The sequence below is a fragment of the Mus caroli genome, chromosome 2, assembly GCF_900094665.2.
Source record: "Mus caroli chromosome 2, CAROLI_EIJ_v1.1, whole genome shotgun sequence".
Taxonomy (NCBI): Eukaryota; Metazoa; Chordata; class Mammalia; order Rodentia; family Muridae; genus Mus; species Mus caroli.
This window is the reverse complement of record NC_034571.1, coordinates 127,947,794-127,967,371: the sequence shown is the minus strand read 5'-3', so window position 1 is coordinate 127,967,371 and position 19,578 is coordinate 127,947,794. Positions and strand designations below refer to the sequence as shown.

The following is a 19,578-nucleotide window of genomic DNA, read 5'->3' as shown; positions in this document are numbered from 1 at the left end:
TCTGTATCTCTGCAATTGTCAGGATTCTGGGTAAGGGGGAATAAATTAGGCTCAATGGCAAAGAACCCAAAGAAATCCAATGGCCTTTGAATTTGTTTCAAACTAATGTGAAAGAAAAAAAAATGCCAATCCCTTTCATAAACAATACAAGTCATTTGTCACTTCACTCTTTTTTTTTTTAAGTGCTCTATAACACATGGGAGAACTACAAAGCCCAGAACCCATCAACGATTGCATTAGAAGTCTGACAATCTCTTGTCTTCCCTTCTGCTGATGTGGTCGATGATGAAGTTTAGAAGCAAGACTCTGCTGTAAAGCAGATTTGCCTCATGTGAAAGCCAGTGTAATACCTACCCAAAGATGAGCTGACTCCTTATCTGACATCAGGCTGAGGCAGGAGACTGCCTTGAACTCTCTCAGTGGGCCTAACCGATAGCTTGAGGCTATGAGCTGACAACAGTTTCAAGTGGTGGCCAGAGAGTAAAGTGACCACAGAGGAAGGACTATAGAGATACAACAACATGACTAGCTTGGAAGCTGGAGGGAGGGGGACCTGTGAGCTGGTGGGTGTGAGTGACCTCTAGGACTTGAAAAATCACAGAAAAATCCTTCCTAAGAGCTTCCCGAAAGTAACTCAGCCTGACTGACACCTTTGGTTTATTCTAGAAGCTTTCTCAGGAACCTTTGACCTACAGAACTTGTGGTTAAGAGTGTCATCGAAAAGCAACACAAGATAAACCATCCAAAAATCGAAAGCTGAAAGCTGAAAGCCCTTCTAGGCCCATTTCATAGCAGCAGATCTGAGAATCCACCCATCCTGAGCCTGGCAGCCCCTCACCAGCTCCTGGAGATGAAGGCTCGAACACGCTGGAGGAGTCGCTGTAGGTGTTGGAAGCCTGCTCAGACAGCTTCTTTTTACCACTTCCCTCTGACGACTTGTGCGACTTCTTCTTGTTTTTCACCAAGATTTTATACATTAAATCCATAGGGCTTGGAAGAGGTACCCCAGATTCCAGCTATTTAAAAGAAAGCACAGCCTTTAAAAATACTGTCCTTCCTTCCAGGAAGGCCTCTCTAAGCCCACTGCTTTGGATAGCACAGCCTCTAGATTAGCATCTACTATATTCAACATAGCTCATGAAAGCATTCTAATTGTGCCCTGCATTTTTTTTTTAATAAAAGATGCTTTTAAATGACCTAACTCATTTTCCACAATGAAACTACAAAAAAATGAGGCCACGGAAATGTACAGGTAGAGTTAACGGTCTGACCTTGGACTCTCAGGCATTTTCTGATGGGCCCTGCAAGTCCAATCATTTTACTGCAGATACATAAATCATCTCTGACTTGAGTCTTTGGGAAAAGGCCAGACATTGGACAGAAAGAATTGTTAAAGCTGGGTAAAAGTTTCCAAATAAGTCACTGTTTCAGACAAAGTGTTAGGGACAGCAACATCTTGCGTTGGTTTCGGGTGGGCTTTGAGCATTAGCCAAATCAGACATAATTTCAGATTTTCCTCTTGCCCCTAGACCTGAGCTGTCTTACTGATCCTTACTTCACGGTTGCAAGTTTGTCCATATACTGGGAAATCAATTTCCCATGAGAAGGTTATAAGTTACTATATCAGGGAGCATGTGCAAGACACAAGACAGGCTTATTTTTAGAGAGGCCTTTGAAGTCCCACAAGCTGGCCCCTCTATCCTTTGCTTGCCATGAGTCTGGGGACCAGTATGAACTCACTTGAAAATATGCAGATACTGGGCCAAAGTGTCCAGGAAGAAGCGGTTACTTTAGGTTCTGGCTGGTCTTTGCCTTTATGAACAGGGATGGGGCTGCTACCCATCCTCTGGGCAGGGTCCTCTTACTCAGGAGTCCCAGGGAGATGAAGAGAAGATCTTCCCTTGTTCTAAGCTGGGCCCCCTTGAGGACCTGAGCCTGGGACCTGGAGTTCGTATGCTCAATGTCTTATGTAGTTTCAAGCATAGAGAGCCAGGCTTCTACTGCTCTAGGCTTAAGAAGCTAAAGATGTATGGTGATATGGTGACAGGCTTTCAGTCTGAGCTTTAGCCACCAGTAGTCTGGAACTGGGCAGCTGTCATTATCCTCTGCTTCCTGCAGCAGTGATCAGCAGCAAGGCTTGTGCTCTATCTCCTGAAAGAGCTTAGGGTGTAAGGACCCCAAGCTCCTAAAATCCTAGTATTATAGGTCTCTATCCTGGGAACTTAAGGCTTAGCTTTCTTTGTAACGGTTTCTATTAAATACGGCCCAGTTTCCCTTTCCTGTTCTTTACAGTTCATTATTCTTCTAGCACCTTTGTTCCTGACCTTGGTCTCTGTTTAGAATCCCAGTGTCATTCCTCTGATGCTACTCTGCTGCTGCTCCTACCAGCTCCTCTTCCTATCCCTAGTTCAGCCTTAAGAGAACAGCAGGCTAGAGAATTGTCTTATGGACTGCTCATGCTGCAACACCAGGGGGCAGCACCGAAGGCCATCTCTCTGTGGAGTCACAGCTAAACAGATTGCTTCCATTCTACAGTGGTGAAGGGGGCGTGGCAGGTGTGTCCAGAAACCCATTGCATTGCAGAATCCCCACAGCAATTAAGTACTGTGCTTGTGCTAACCACAAATTTCTGCTGGGCCACCAGGAACTGTGCTCCCCTCTGCCTTGGGTGAATATGGCTGTTCAGAGGTCGCTGAGGCTGGTGATGGGGAGAAGTCTGGTGCCTGCTGTTTAACACAGAGGTAGCTAGAATCATGCTACATGGAGCTGGAGTTTTGCTTTGGCAGCAAGAAGCTGCAGTTGCAGAAAAGCTCCCTCAAGGCAGGCATATAATGTTCAGGGCTGTCAGGCTGCCATAAGGGCAGGCCAGCTGGCTGCTAACAAGGGGCTGCTTGGCCGACAATCCTCTGTTCAAGCAGCCAGACACCCTGGGCAGGGCTCTCACAACTGTCCATTAGGGAATCAGATTTACTCAGCTCCCCAATATCTTGTTTAAAGGAAAAATAAGCAATAAGGGAGAGGCTTAAATATTATTTAGTGACTATTTACTCTTTGCTGGATACCCATGGGGAGAGTTGGGGCATTTCATCGGTTCATGGATGCAACTGAAGTTGAGTGTTTTCTCAAAGGTAAATGTAGGTGGTGGACAGCAGGTGGCAGAAACAGGCTTAGGAACCAGTATTGCCACATTTTGCATTTACTTCCAAAGGGTGTGACAAAGATCCATTGCGGGGTGAGGGGAGGTGGTGGTATTTACAAGAGTGCTATCTCCTCTTGGACTATCTTTTATGAGCTGACTCTCATTGCTGAGGACTTTGTAATCTCGACTGACAACTGAAACATTCTCTCCTAGAGGGAAAGAGGGAGGCTGATGATGTTCTGGAAGTAAGGGAAGTAAACAAATCTCACACACTTAGGAAGTTCCTGAAACCTACAAGCTTCTCAAGGCCTCTTTCCCCAATTATACCAGCAGTATGGACTGCTTGGGGTGGGGTGGGGTGTGAATCGGGAGAGGACTGTTCAACCGGTCTAGCTGCTGGCTTGTCAGGCAGGGAGCACCAGGGATGTAGAATTCATGAGTTGATGCCCATGCTGAAGTGGGCTTTTGGATTATGTAGTTACCTATGAGTTATTCACACCACTGTCAACAACCTTTCATCTAAATTCCTGTAAGTAACCCCCTGGCACCAAATTAGACTTTGGTGGAGTTACTACTTTGGCTTGTCCTCAGTAACTTATTTGGGGGTAAACAGACATTTGTTCACAAACACTAATGGTGTCACTTTGAGCAGAGGAGGGATAAGTTTGGATAAAGAAAAGGAAACAGACACATATTTTCTGACACCAGTCAGCTCAGATCTCGCTGATCATATATCTACAGAGAGGACATATCTCCCCAGCTGTAACTAATAAATGTTCTCCTTCAAGGGAGCAGAGCACAGCTACTTACTGGGTATTTTTCCAGTGGTTCCATAAGGAGGGCATCACCAAAGATTAATCGGCAATACTCGGCCATCTTGGCTTGTTGCTTCGGGCTAAGAGCAAAAAGAAAGAAATTATGGGGTTTATTCAGAGAGGTGTCCTTTGTATTATTAGCATAGAAAGAAGTCAGTCAGAATCAGTTTCCATTGTTATGAAACTCTTTCCTACACATCACAAGTACCCACACACTCACACACGGGCAGGATGCAGGGTGGCTGTGCGGGGCTATTTTTAAGGTCACCATACACAACCCAGACAAGGACATAACACATCATTTCCCTGTCTCCAGATTCATGAGATTTCTAGAGTTAAAAACTTTGTTCCTCGCCAGGGCCAAAAAAATGGGAATGGGTGTGTAGGGAAGTGGGGGGGAGGGTATGGGGGACTTTTGGGATAGCATTGGAAATGTAATTGAGGAAAATACGTAATAAAAAAATTAAAAATTAAAAAAAAAAACTTTGTTCCTTTTGTTAGATTGCCTGGTTCTATGTCAACTGCAAGGCTCCTGGGGTTGGAATATTTTAGTGGCTCCATGTAAATTCTTGGATAAAATGTATCACAGCAACAGAAAGCAGAAACTGATTATTTATAAGGAATAAAGAGGGGAAAGAAGAGTGAGAAAGAAAGAGAGGAGAATAGATGGAGAGAGGGAGCTTCATATGTCTAGGAAACCATGCACAAGTGTGTGTGTGTGTGTGTGTGTGTGTGTGTGTGTGTGTGTGTGAGCACGCACAAGCACACGGGGGATGCTGGAAGGATACAGCAGGGTTGGCAAAGGCTGTCTCCAACTCTTTTCTTCCCTGTGCTTTGAGACATGGCCTCACTGTGCAGTCTAGGGTGGCCTGATGGTTGAGAACGCCCTGCCTCAATATCCTAGGTGACAGGATGACAGGCATACACAAACCTCTATGCTCAGATTTGCTTGTCAGCAACTTTTCTGTGCAGAAAGAGTAGAGCAACGCAGGTAGTAACCCAGGTGGCTGCCAGGAGGAAACTGGTCTGACAGGAGCTAGAGTTCAGGGTTTTCTGAGGTGAGCTTCTAGCTCTGAACTGCTTTGAAACTGTACAAGGAGAAGGATTTTAACTGCTTTTGGATCCTTTGAGGACAAAGGATGCTGAGAAGATACAACAGAGTAACAGTTGCAAACACCTTTGAAGAACTACACAAGCGAGAGGTATATAAAGTGATCTCATGGAGAGGAGACGCCTGGTCTGCGGCTAGCCCAGAAACTGTACCTCCAGCCCTTGTAAAGATGCTGTTAGAGGGAACATCTGAATGCTTTCAGCACTCCTGTTTCCCTTGACCTTTTCAGATGCAATTAAAAACCCAGTTTTCTCATCCTGTGCAATGATAAACATCATTACACAGTACTCAGTGCTGCTGGGTTGGGTTTACGATCTACAAACTGAGGGTCCGAACGTCCCCTGGTTATATTGCAATGACAAGCAAAAAAAAAAAAAAGTAGTAAAGAGAAGACTAGTAACCATGATGCAAATGATGGTGCTTTACCCTAAATCATAAAGATTAGAGGCTGTAATTTGTATTTTGACTCCTTCCCTGAAGGGGAAGCCTGGAACACACTGTGTTTTCTGGGAAGGGGCACTTAGACTGAAGCTCTGCTTCAGTGCAGGAGGAAAGTGCTCATTATAGCTGTCTCTAACAAAAATGAATTGTGTGCTCTATGGTCAGGTGAGCTTTTGGGGTTCATGTGTCAACTCTCAAAGTTATTATCTTCTTGGAACTGCAGGGAAGTTAAAGGAAAGATTCCAAGAATTTGCAAAGCCCAACGCACCAACTTGAGATCTTTCTCCAGAGACAAAATCTTCTTATGTAACTAAAGCTTACTTCACACTGTGTATCCCAGGCTGGCTTCAAACTTGCAATCCTCCTGCCTCCGCTGGGATCATGTCCACAGCAAAGCCTTACACTTCTACGCTGTTCCTGTCTTTCTTGAGCAGGACTTTACTGCATGGTTTACATAGCCCTAAGAGAAGAGGACGACGACTCTCAGAAGAGTGAGAAAGGGATGACCAACCCTTGACTGAATCCTGAATCATATGGGAGGTTGCACTTTAAGGGCAATTCATTAGAAACTATATAGATGGGACCTTTGGGGCAGGCAGGGAGCAGTTGATGGGGTAGATGACTTTTGTCAGTGGTAACTTACACAGGAAGTCTGCCAGGTCAGCCTGCTCTTGGCTGCAGCCGAGAACAGTGCATCTGTGCTGGGCACTGTTCTAGGCTGCATTAAAGAACACGGGAACAACACAGAGAGCCTGCATTTTGAGCAAAGCTGTGGGGTAATCCTGATAAGAGCAACTAGTGAGCCACACACGTATGCCATTCTGATCACCTGGAGCATCAGTAAACTGCAGACTCATACTTAGAATCTATAGGGCAAACATGCAGGTATTTCTAAGAAGTCCCCAGAGAACATATGCTGTTGGTCTGAGAATGGCTTTGTGAAAGAAGTCTGTGTGAATACAAGGAGAGGAAGATGTAGGTATCCAAGAAATAAGTGAAATGTGAAATTCACTAACCAGGTTGTTCATGTTTTCAATAAACACAAGTGTTCTTTTAATAGAACAGGAAGCAAAGTGAGCACACACACACACACACACACACACGCACACACACACACATGGAAAACAAAGAGACTTTAATTGTAGGTCAGACCCACAGAAATAAATGACATTAAGAATGCAGTTAATGAATAAAGCCATGCCAAAGTTTTTAAAGTATCAACATCAGCCACCATGGTAATTAAAATTAAAGGGACAAAATTCACAAATATATTATGTGCTTCAAGCCACAGCAGATATTTCTAAACATATTAAAGCATCCACAAAGCATCTGCCAAATAGGTCAGTTTTCTGACAGAGAATGTACCCCACTGCATGAAGTAAAATCCTATAGGATAAACTAAGCCAATATCCTTTTTGGATCTTGTCAAAAACTCAGTTTGTAGTAAAGGCAAGATTAGAAGTCACTTCAGTCAAACTCAATATAAGATTCTTTCCTAGAAAATGCTAGTTCAAAAATCAAATGGAACCTTTCAACACTAACCAGCCTTCCTTCCTTCCTTCCTTCCTTCCTTCCTTCCTTCCTTCCTTCCTTCCTTCCTTCCTTCCTTCCTTCCTTTTTCTTCTCCTCTTTGTCTTATTGTCTGTGGTAGAGGTGGTTTTATTAGCATGAGCGTGGGCATGCGTGCGTGCATGTATGTATGCACGTGCACTGAGAATCATGTGTACTACTACACGGTGGGCATTTGGAGATCAGAAGACAGTTTTTGTACAGTTGCTTCTTTCCAAGCATCTTTTGAGGGTTGTGAGAACTGAAGTCAGGTTTCCTTATGAGTCAGGACCATCATTCATTGAGCCATCTTGCTCTCAGGAAGTGGGGGTTCTTTAAAATAGTAATTCTAATTTAGGGAGGTGGGAAGCATCTCTCTGGGGATCCTTGGAAACAGGAGGGGAGGGAATCACTAAGTGCAGCACCCTCCACTACCCGTTGGTAGGTGACGTGAAATGTTCGAAGAGAAAAGAGTGAAGTCTGGATTTCTTCCATTTTTTTCCCCAGTAAGGTGTGTTTGTTTGTTTGTTTGTTTGGTCCTTTGTGGGTCAAATCAGTAGGAAGCAGAGTTCTGGGCCTGGCCTGTTGCAGACACAGCAGAGAGGACCCTGAAGTGGTTTACCAGAAACACAAAGCAGCCTCAGATATGTGGAGGGTGTGGTGCTAGGTCTCTATGTGGAGGGTTCTGAAGGTTCATCTGATGTGGGTGACGAAGAGCTTGCTAGGGTCTGAGGAGTGATGTTGAATTAGGTGAGGTGATCCCCAGGTCAAATATAGGGTTCTAATGGAAGTCCACTGCTTCTGCGGAGTGTGTGATATTCCTCTTGGGAAGGCTTTTGGCAGAGCTACTTGGCTATGTGGAGGTGAAGGAGAGAGCCGTGAAACAACTTGCTCTCACATCAGAAGTCAGCGCTTCCAATCTGTGCTGCCATAATATTATCGTAATTGTGCATCCTGGGAACATTATTTTTCCGGGTTTGTTTTGTTTTATCATCATGTGTGAATTATGGATGAACTTGTGACAGCTACATTTATTTACCAAGAAAATGAATCATTCTGGTGCTATAGCCTCTTTGCTTTTGTGCAGGGTAGGAATTAGGTTTTGTGTCCAGTTTGGATCTCCATGTAATTAGAGTAGAAAATTGCAAACCATATTCTGTGTTGGGATCACTGGCACACTGTGGTGAACACTGGCTGACAGTTGCCTTGTAGATCTCTGGCTGTCCTGATTCCATGTCTTAGAAATTTTTGATACTTACTTTTGTTTAGGTGTGTGTGTGTGTGTGTGTGTTGGTTGGTTCATATTCTGTATTCTAAGGCCAGGCTAGCTTGGTTTGAATCACACCTCAGCTGCATAGCCTCAAGCATGCTAAATGTTCACTTAGGATTCAGGTTCTTTATCTGAAAGACAAGGATAACCCTGTTCCTTTGGTGAACAATAGGGTTTATAGCAAGTGTTGCACAAACAGGTAACATATAGGGAACAGAGTTTGGTACAAAATACATATTCAGTAAATGTAACCTTTTCTATGGTGTGGTGATTATGGGTGTGGCCTCTCTGCCTACTTCAAGGGAGAGTTTACTTTGTAGCAGGTGAGACAATGCAAAATGGAACAGCATTTCTTGATTTTTGTCTGCTTTAAGTAGACATACTTCTTTAAGAAAATAACACTGCTGGATGCCTGTTATCAAAGAAAATATAAGCAAGGCACTGTCCACAAATCTGTAAAACACCCTGCCTGAACAAGATGGACAATGGTTGCTGAAGCCAAGGAAAAATGAGATAGACAAGGAAGAGAAAGACTCCCACAAAGTCAACAGCTCAAAATCTGTAGCAAACCAAGTGTGAAATGCAGTCACTGCAGGGTGAGGAGACATAGCAAGAAATAGGGTAGGTTTCGGTCTCTTCCATGTCCCTCAGGGGTGTTAGGAAACCCATGTATTGGGATTTCATCATTCATAGGATGAAATGATTGCAATGACACAGAATGCAGAGTGGTGAATGCTATGCAGTCCTGAGAACAAACTAGAAATATACTTAGAAAATCAGTTACTTCAAACCCAAGTTGCTTTCTACTCACGTATTAACGGAATACTGTATTTAACTACTTAAAAATTTGGATCTGCTCAATCTGCTTCTGGAAGATGTAGGCATTCAGGTATTAAAGCATAGGGTGCAAATTAGGAAACTGAAAATAAACTCTCAGAAGGAAGGGGAGGCAAAGGAATGGATGAACTCTTTTATCATAAATGCCACCAGCTTTATTAAAACAAATAAAAATGCTAAACAACTCAAACAACAACACACATGTCAGGGCTCCTTGTGAGGCATGACAGACTTCACAAACACTCTATAAGTAATCATGGCCCTACCACATGTTCTTCAAGCATTGCATCCACACACTAAAGTTGTTTTAACAGACTTTGCATCAGCACAAACAATAACATTTTCTTATGATACTATGATGTACATACTAATATCCAGATCATAGCTTTAATTACCGCCCCATGATTCTTTGCAATAAAATGAATAGTTGCTAGATGTGGTAGTACACCCTTGCAATCTAGCTCTTCCCAGTCTGAGGCAGGAGAACTGAGCGCTTAAAGCAATCTTGGTTACATAGCAATACCATGTCTCAAAAATGAGGGATGGGTATTGATGCTCAGTTGAAGAATACATGTCTAATATACACAAGGCTCCATATTCCATCCCAAGCATAGCAAATATCTGAGTATATAAAATAGTTATGCCAGAGTTATCTTTTCTTTCTGTAGCACAGCAGTAGGTACAGGCTACTTTGAAATAGACAGAGTTTTGCAATACAAATAAGCACTGGAAAGCAGCTGGAAAGGGAGGGATGTAGCCAAGGGACATGGGTGTGAGAAGAGAGTTTATACATGTTCCATCTACAGTCATAAGCAGAGGAAACTGGCTTTTAAAGACAACAAAATGGAATATAAATGGATAGGCATGGGAGTTTCTGAAAGAGGGTTTAAAGAGTGGCCCACTGCATTCCAAGTCAGCAAAGGAACAGCATAACATAAAGAAAACACACTCAACCATACTGAAAAGTGAAGTCCTGAGTTTAGAATCATGCGGTGGCATGAAGATAGCCTGGCCCCACAAGTCCAGGGACTATTTTAATGCCCATAAGATTTAAATGAATAGTTCATCCTTGCAGATGAAAGCATGCCACTTACGATACAACAGGATGGAAAGACACCAATGCTGATATCAAACCATCTGAAATCGGGTGGAAGTTTGCTAAAGATGCCTCATTAGGGAGAGAGACTCTTCACCGGATGCTTCAAATACTTACGAATCCACGTGGTTCTCAAAGGAAAGGAGGATGGGAAAAGGAGACGTCTTGAACGCACACTCTGCGATGGCTTCTATGACTTCCTGAAACAAGAACACATACTTACTCAGCACAACTCAGTATTTCATGTGCATTTTTTTTACTTGGTGTTAAATTCATTAGTATGGTGGGAATTATTGTTCATTTCTTTTGGTCTTTGTATGTGTCAGGTTTGTAGCCACTGCTATTTGTTTATAGCAGTTCTGGGCCCAAAACTAGGGCCTCAGCATGCCAGGCAAGTACTCTACTACTGAGGATGTGCCCAGATCATAGAGCTATCTTTGATGAATCAGATAAGATGAAATTTCTACCCATAAATTTATTTTCTGAACCTAACTGCTATTAGCATTTGGTCATATTTACTTCTGGTCTGTTTTGTGTGTGTGTGTGTATTTGTGTGATTTTGTTTTAATAATAGTTACATAATCTGTATTTTTCATAAATATTATTATTAAGAGATAAATAAAAGGGGTTGGAGTCTAGACTGTTATCAGGGTGGACAAGGTACTGGGTTCCATTGCCAGCACCAAAACCAACAAATGACAGCAAACAAAATGGAGACAGACCTTATGTTGAAGACAAAGTGCTTAAGAGAGTTGCAAGGCCACCACCCCAAACTACAGCCCTGCCAGCAGTTGCTTACTTTACCCAACCCCCACCTCACACATACTCTCAGCAACTCACCCACAACCTGAATCTTCATGTTTCCATATACCTGATTGTTCTAAACATCTAATATACATGGAATTGCAGAGTATATTTTTGGGCACTCTTCAGTAATGTTTCCAAAGCTCATGTGTGTTCTAATGTGTATCAGTAATTCAGTTTTCCTCTTATACTTGTTTTAAATATTTATGTCAGGGCAGAAGCTGTAGCCCAGTGTTAGGCTATTCAATATTCTAAGTGCTTCATCCAGCAATGAAAATACATTCATTATATGTCATAAGCTCCAATAGCTCTACAAAATTCTAGAAAGATAGAAATACCACGATTGATTTAACTGGTCACCAACTGTTAAGTGGGTAGATACTTCTAGGAATGGATTCTTGAAATAAAAGAAGACAGGTTGAATAACATGAACTCATTCATAGTATTTCACATCTCCAAATTATTCTCCATTGTAAACTGTCTATAATAACGTACAAAAGATCGGATTGCAGAGCACATTCAATACTAGGCATCTGAGAACTCTTTTTCCAAAGTGTTTCTCTTGTTTAAATAACATTGAAGCAATCCTATTGTTTGTTTGTTTGTTTATTTATTTATTTATTTTAAAGATGTATTGGTTTTTGTTTTATGTATACGTTGTCTACATGTATGCCTGTGTACCGTATACATGCAGTGCCCACAGAGGCCAGAGGGGGGCATGGGATTCCCTGGAACTGGAGTTACAGATCTTTCCTGTGGGCTCTGTGAATTAAACCCTGGGCCTCTAGAACAACCAGTGTTCCTACCCACTGAGCCATCTTCTCAGCACCTTGTTTATTGTTTACGCATTCCATCATCCACACTATTTAAACCTCACATTACCATACAGTGCTTTAATTTACATTTATTCTTTGCAGTTGTGACTTCTGTTCTTAGTCTTCATGCTGAAACCCTTCCCACAGACTCCCTTTCCTGTGCAGGGCATGGTGTTCTTTATAGCAATGTCATTAAGCTATTTCCCTTGCCTGGGAGTAGAAATGAGGCTTTCTAATTCTGTGCTGCATTTGCATATATCTTCTAAGAATGATGCTCTTGCGCAGAGTGAGAACCACTCTTACTCTTTCTTGGAAGTGAATTCACAGATTGCTTTTCATACATAATCAATTTAACTTTTACCACTGCCGAATCCATCAAAATAAAAGCACTATAAAAGGCAAGTGATGTCAGGATGCAGACTTTTTTATATTTCGTACCTTTGCACACAGACTGCGGATGCAAACGGGCTTGTGTTGAGCAGCTGTGTCTTGGACTTGCAAGCAGTATGATGTTGGGAGAATGACCTAGTGCTTCTGAGCTTTGGTTTGATGGGTTGTAAAGTAGGGGTGATAAGCCCTGCTCCACAGGTCTGTTATGAAGGTGCAGTAAAAGAAAGAGAAAAGCTAGCTCACACTGAGCAGGTATTAAGTCCTCTTAAGGTTCTTGTCTTGCTATTGATTCCCTCCTTCCTTGCTATAACTGTCACTCTAACTAGGAACACTAAGACCTCAGGTAAATGAGCTCATGCTGTACTCCAGACACAAATGTACCATGCTACTGACATCCCATAAGGAGAATAATTATCTTCTGTTATGCAGGTTATGAAGTGGAAGTTCAGCGTATTAACTGACCTAAGAACTCAAGCTCAATTCCAGCATTCTAAGCTCATCTGTCCCATGCTTCTCAGCCAACCACATCTGGCTTGTGTTGACTCTCCTATGGGTAGGGGCTTCTGGCATCTTCCTATTGGTCATGGGCCAAGCAGAGAGGACACTAAAATGTCCCTCACCAGTTTTACCTAGGACTTAATTTGACTCTAGGCCCTCAGTCTGGTTGAATAAGAATTCCTTACCCATGTAACACTATAGCCTTTATCCTTATAGAAAGAAAATTGAAGTTTGGCTTTACAGCCAAAGACAGTGTTACAATGTTTGTGGCTCACACCTGCAGGGTTCTGACAGCAAGCCCGGCAGGCTGTGAACTGCATTTCTATTTTTAATGTGCCTAGGAGGGGTGCACTATTACCACCAGTTTGCTGAACTGGAACAAGGCTCAGGCAGATAGCAAGCTTTTCCAAGATCCTGCAGTGCTGAAGCTGGTCCTGGAGACCCACAGTTGACCCAGCAGTCAGCTCGAGAGCAGCACCAAACATCTATCTTCTCTTTCTCTCTTTCCCTCCCCTCTTCCTTTCTCCTCTCTCTGTCCAGCTCTCCTTCTTCTCTATAATACATTTAGCTACAGGCTAAAAAGCTTTGCCAAATTTTCACATCAAACAAGACTTTACTGAATTATAAGTTGGTGACCAGTCAATCTAGAAGCCCTCCTGGGAGACTTTTGTTCTCCTCAATGTTTGAAATATTTTGTAAAGTATGCATGATTGCTCAGGGTCAGAAAACTAGCAGTGACTCTTAAGCTGCTCTCTTTCATAGTGCTGTATTAGTGACATTGGTGTTACAGTCATTTCCAGTACCATGCTCCTTTACTCCAGAGACGTATGACACTGCTTTCAGTAACATGCTTACCACACAGGTTAACAGCAGTAGGAAAACTATCCTTGAACACTTTTGCCTGCAGGGAGGTGGTCATGCATGCTTTGAATCCCAGTACTCAGGAGCAGAGGCAGGTGGATCTCTGTGAATGAGTTTGGGGCTAGCCTGGTCTACAGAGCAAGTTCTGGGACAACCAAAGTACACAGTAAAACCATGTATCAGAGAAAGAGAGAGAGAGAGGGAGAGAGGGAGAGGGAGAGGGGGAGAGGGAGAGGGGAAGAGGAAGAGAGAGGGAGAGAGGGAGGGAGAGAGGGACAGAGGGAGAGGGGGAGAGGAAGAGGGGGAGAGGGAGAGGGACACAGAGAGGGAGAGGGAAAGGGAGGTGGAGAGGGAGAGGGAGAGGGACAAAGGGAGAGGGACAGAGGGAGAGGGAGAGGGAGAGGGAGAGGGAGAGGGAGATGGGCTGGCTGATGCCTCCCTTGCCTTTTGCCACATCTGCATTTGGAATATTTCACTTGCATAATGGCCAGAGGAAAAGCAGATGAGCATGAAAGTGAGGCTACACTTTGATTGCTCTGGGATGGCAAAACTCCAAATCTTTATTGATCACCTCTTCTCTGTCAGGTTCAATTTAATGTGATGCGGGTGGATGGGGTCACAGAATGAAGGCTCCGTCTTTGTGGGATTACATGATAGTAGGAAACCCAGTAAGCAAAGGACACAGTGACTGGGTTAAGCAGCATGTCATAAGGTGACGACTGGGTACCATGGGGAAACTTAAAATCACAGAGTGAGGCAGTGAGAGCTTTTCTATCTGGAAGGGGGTGGCATTACCACTAGGAGGTGTATGAAACAGACAAGTCCTAGTAGTCCTTATTGGGTTGACATTTGAGATGCTTCAGAGAAGTAAGGGGAGAGCTTCAGTTCAACCTGGCCAGAAGTATGGTGTCCTGGAAGGATCAGGGAACCCCAAGGTAGCCCATGTAGCTCCTGATACACAGTGGGTTGAGTGGATGACACAGTAAATGATAAGGATGGGGTAATTTGCTGATTAAACAATGGAGAGCAGAAGAGGTCCAATCCCTTGTTCCTAATCTCACCATTCCAAAGTCACCTTACACACCAGGCTCTGGGAAAGCAGATTACCACTCTGCAGAGCAGGGGCTGGACTTATGTGAGGGAAGGGGAGACCTCTAAGTACCAGACTTAAGTCTTTCACATAGGCTCTGCATTGCACTTACAGGACTCTGAGTGAGGCACCTGTATCTAGCATCGTTGGGTCTTTCCTAACTTGGCCTCTGGACTAACTAACTAACTAAATCTTTGTTACTAAATGTATCTGCAGTGTAGGCTAGCATTTCCACAACTACCTCACTGTCTCTCCAAATCTCATAAGCAGAAGTGTAGGGATAAGAGTCACAAGGGTATAGCTAGGCCATCTCTAGCCACCCTGATCACCCTACCCACCCGCAGGTAGAAGGATGCAGTCCTCTACCCTCAGCCTCTAAAGATGCCACAGTTTGGATGTGGTAGGGATGCTGGCTGCGTGTGTTCAGGCAAGGACATTTATTGAGCAGAGGCAGGAGCTCACAAATGTGACTGAAGGACCACTTGTAGGTCAAGTGCACAGAAGAGTCAATCCAAGCAGACTGGGTGGCTAAGGCTGGGAAATCAATGTTCCACAAAAGAAATATTCCTTAGAATGTGCTAGTTGAATTATTCTGATCCCAGGATCTCAAAGAATTTTTATTAAGCTTTAAGAGAACAGAATTGGGACTCACAGGGATTATAACTGGTAGAAATGGGGCATGGGCAGGGTGTGGGTATCTCTGCCAGCAGCCCAAGTGAAGTGCCAGGTCGCCCCCGTCTCCTCCCATAGTCAGGACCCTCTGCACCATTGCCAGTTGGAGAAATCTCTGGCCCATGGGCTTTTCCCAGTCTCTGCTCTGTGGCCCCTGGTCATATTCTTTCTTTCAGAGCCTAACTAATTGAAACTGGGACTGAGCAGGGTGTAAAAGGAAGAAAGGAAGTGGGGTACGGAAATAAAACCATAAAAATAATCTTTTTTTCTCATTTTAGGTTAATAAACAATTTTAGAGTGGTTGGTTTCAGGAGCTAATACAACTTTTAAAGATTTTGGTCAGAATTTGAGTCAAACTACATTAAATGTTTTGTGAAATTAAGTGAAGACTAAGTGTTAACTTTTCTCTATGTATGGTAGGGTGAATCAAATTGTGAAAAGCCAAGTTATTGGGTGAGGTGGCCCCATGCCTGGAATCCTACATTCTAAAGCACAGGCAGCAGCCAGAGTTCAAGTCCAGAGTAGGTTCCAGAGATCCTTTAAAACAACAGCAACAAATTCTACAGAGAGAGCATCCCATGGGCATTGCTGATGGTGTCAATGTTACAGGACACATGGTTGGTGCCTCAAACAGTAGCTTAAACTAGGGGGAAAAAAAAGCCAACCCATTTCTCTGCAATGGATTTGGCCTTGCCTGAAATCCCTGCTTTTGTTGGCTCTTTCTTTACTGACATCTTATTTATTTGGTCACATCTCCAGTCACCCAGGGTTAAGACTACTTTTTCTAAATTTCAGCATTCTTTGTAAAAAAAAATCAGAAAGTGGTAAGAAACCCAAGTCAGCTCAGACATCATAGCCCCAGAGACATGAAGACCTTCATCCAGATCATTCCCTAGATCTACTACCCCAGATGTTCACACTCAATGAACTCACAAAGCCGCTGCAAATGGTTCTTTGCAGGGCATGTAGGCAGAAATCGGATACTCTGGCTTAGATGTTCATACACACGGTGGCAAAGTCCTTTACAGCACAGGATGGATGCAAGGGTAGAAGAAGAAGGAAGACCCAAAACATACCCTAGTCCTGCTTAATAATGATGTCAGATGCTTCTATGTCACTAACAGTTGTGGTCCTACCTCCTTAGCTAATAAAGTCACAATCATTGGATTATTTCTGTTTCTGACAACATCCAGTCTACCACAGGACAACCCTGCTTCCTTTTACTCTCCAAACCATCCACTCAGTCAGAACCCACACTGTCAGCTCTGCGTGGCAAATATCCACCAGGACACTATAGTTCGCCATGACAGAAATCTTTCCCATTCATGAGCAAAATCAATACACTTACTAGCCATGTGCTGTCAGAGGTCCCTGGTGCATAGACACTGGGTTTTAAACCTAGCATCATAGAGATTGGAACATTTATAGGCTGCTCATTTTGCCTCTAACACCCTGAAATCGCAAATGATTAAAGATTGAAAATTTTATCACAAATATTATGTACAAGAAGTTTGGGATTTGGGGACATTTGGGATTTTTAGATTTTTGGCTTATGGGTGTTCAGCCAATAGAGTCTAAGAAAATCTTCCTCAAACTGATAAACTCTGCAATCTGAAAGACATTCGATGCCAGGCATTTCTGATAAGAGATATTCCAATGATATCATAATTAAATGGTAGCAATTAACACCATTTTCAAGATGAATAAAGCAAAGGTAGAAATATATGAAATAAAATTCACAAACCTCCCAACATGGAGTGAAAAATCCAAGACAGAAAAATAATGCAGACTAGAATATTTAGCAATATAAGCCAATCTCAACCAGTGGGGTCACACTGTTTAAGGTTGTACTCAAATGTGGATAGGTGTAAAACGCACAAAGTAGTGTTCACTTGTGATATTCAAGAGAGCTCTCCTCTTAGGACAGAGCAGATCCCAGGGGAATGGCTACATAGGGTGTGTTTCTAGGGTTCTGTCTCTTGATTTACATGGCAGAAACATGGGTACACACAATGACCATAATATGCGCCTGGTGTTGGTGGCAGCACACACCTTTAATCCCAGCACTCAGGAGGCTGGTCCATGAGTTTGAAGCTAGCCTGGATTGCCGAGTGAGTTCCAAGACAGCCAGGGCTACATAGAGAAACCCTGTCTCAAAAAATATATCTATCAACACCACACATATTTTTCATTTTAAATATGTTTGACATGCTTTGCAATAGTAAAATACAAGAAAATAACGAGTGGACAAAAACAAACGAACAAAATAATCTTTGATCTTGCTCAAGTAAGTTTCCTGAAAATTTGGTTAGTTGGACAAACTCCTGCATTTAGGCTTCTAAATTCAACCATAAAGATGATTCTCAGTCTGTGAACTTCATTGCAATACCTAGACATTATCTGAGAAAGCTTTACCCCCACGGTGCCAGGTATCCCAGCTGCCTTATAACAATCTCCTTCACTCTACCTTGAAGGATATTTCTGTTGTCATGGTGAATCCATGGGTGATGACAGGCTCTTCCTCAGCGGTCCTTCCCTTCCAGCAGTCCAGCTCCACACAGCGACATCCAGACAGAAGCACCTGGCGATACATCTCTACAGACGAGTTCCCAGCCAACTGGCCAGCTGCAAAACAAACCCCAGAATCCCTTGAATCAAGGAAAGCAGAGAGTGGGGGCATCATCAAAAGCACTTTGACATTGGAAACAGCACTGAAGTAGCCCAGGTGGCATCAGGGCTCCCTAGTGGTGAGTCGAGAGTAGAAGAGAGGAGAGAGGAAGGGAATTATAACATAACAAAGACACATGCACTGTGACTCAACCACAGGGCCTTTGCAGTCAACAGTTCAACTTGAAAAAATAAACTGTCTGGCATAAGTGTTTTATAAGAAACAGAATCCATTCCAGATAATGAAAAGAACACAGAACAGCAGACTCACCCAAGTTTCCCAAGGGAAGAAGGCATAGACAACAGAAAACACAGGTCTGCTCATGGAAGATACTTAGTAAGTGAAGACCACAATAGTCCTCAAATTGATGTACAATTTTAGTTCATATTAAATTCAGCCTGACCTTTTTATCCCTTTGCCTACAGAAACTGGCATTCTGCCCCCAAACTTCACATGGGATTATAAAGGATGTTAGCATCCAGGCATCTCTACTACCTGCCCCAGGGACTCAGGGATAGCAGGATACACATCATCACCAGCTGCCAAGATGCAGCACATTACCACTGGTACCATGAGTTGTATATCTTCCCTGTGTGTGCACTACATCCCCTTATAAAAGGCCAGTTTCTCTTCTCTCCACTCTCTTCTTCCCTCCAACCTTGCCCAGAGGCAACCTCTGTATAGCCCCTCCCCAAAATACCTCCCCGATGAGATCTGCTGCATGGTGTGACATTATAGTACCTTTCCCATAGATCATAACAGGGGGAGTGGGGCAGAATTAGCCAAAGTAATCTTAAAAAAAAACATAAATAAAGTTGGAAGAATCACATTTTCCAATTTTAGGATTTACTACCAAGTTACAGTAATCAAGACAGTAGGTTGCCACTATAGGAAGAACAACACAGGTAAATGCAGTGGAAATGAAGGTTTAGAAATAACACCTTCAGTTTACGGACAGCTGACTTCTAACAGGCTTACCAATACAACTCAGTACAGAAAAATTTTCAATGAATTAGCCTGGGCCAATAGGACAGCCATATGCAACACTAATTAACTATCTATCTATCTAACTAACTAACTAACTAACTAACTAACTGGATCCTTTCTTCACACCAGATAGAATAAATTAATGTGAAATTGATTAAGTACCTAGAAGAGCTAAAAGTACTAAAGTCTTTGAAGAAACATAGGAATCACCTGTGGCTGTGTCGACACCTGACAGCACAAGCAACAAAAGGAACAATAGGAAAACTTTATAAGATTGAAACCTGCGAGCAGAGCTGAGATAGCTTAGTGAAGCTGTTATGTAGCTAGTTACAACTAAGCAGACTCCACCCCTGCCAGGATAATTAGTCTTGGGCCCTACCTCCCGTGTCCTTGTCAAACACGGGGATTTTTGAGGAAGGGGGAAGTATGACAATTGCCCCTCCCTTGAACTGGAAATGCCATTCGAGAGAAAGAGAAAGCATCACAGATGCCCCTCAACACTTTTTTTTTTTTAATATTTTTATTACATATTTTCC

General features: G+C 43.0%; 1 protein-coding gene across 2 annotated transcripts in view; it reads right to left on the bottom strand.

Annotated features, from left to right (window-relative positions):
- Plcb1 (phospholipase C beta 1) overlaps positions 1 to 19,578 on the bottom strand; it is a 673,173-nt gene that overhangs the window by 149,599 nt on the left and 503,996 nt on the right. For both annotated transcript variants that reach the window (XM_021181191.2, XM_029472272.1), the window contains exons 11-14: positions 17,855 to 18,012; positions 10,375 to 10,457; positions 3,950 to 4,034; positions 839 to 1,016 (exon numbers count right to left, since the gene is read on the bottom strand). In XM_021181191.2, the coding sequence (XP_021036850.1) occupies positions 839 to 1,016; positions 3,950 to 4,034; positions 10,375 to 10,457; positions 17,855 to 18,012 (504 nt within the window). The remainder of the gene's footprint in view (positions 1 to 838; positions 1,017 to 3,949; positions 4,035 to 10,374; positions 10,458 to 17,854; positions 18,013 to 19,578) is intronic.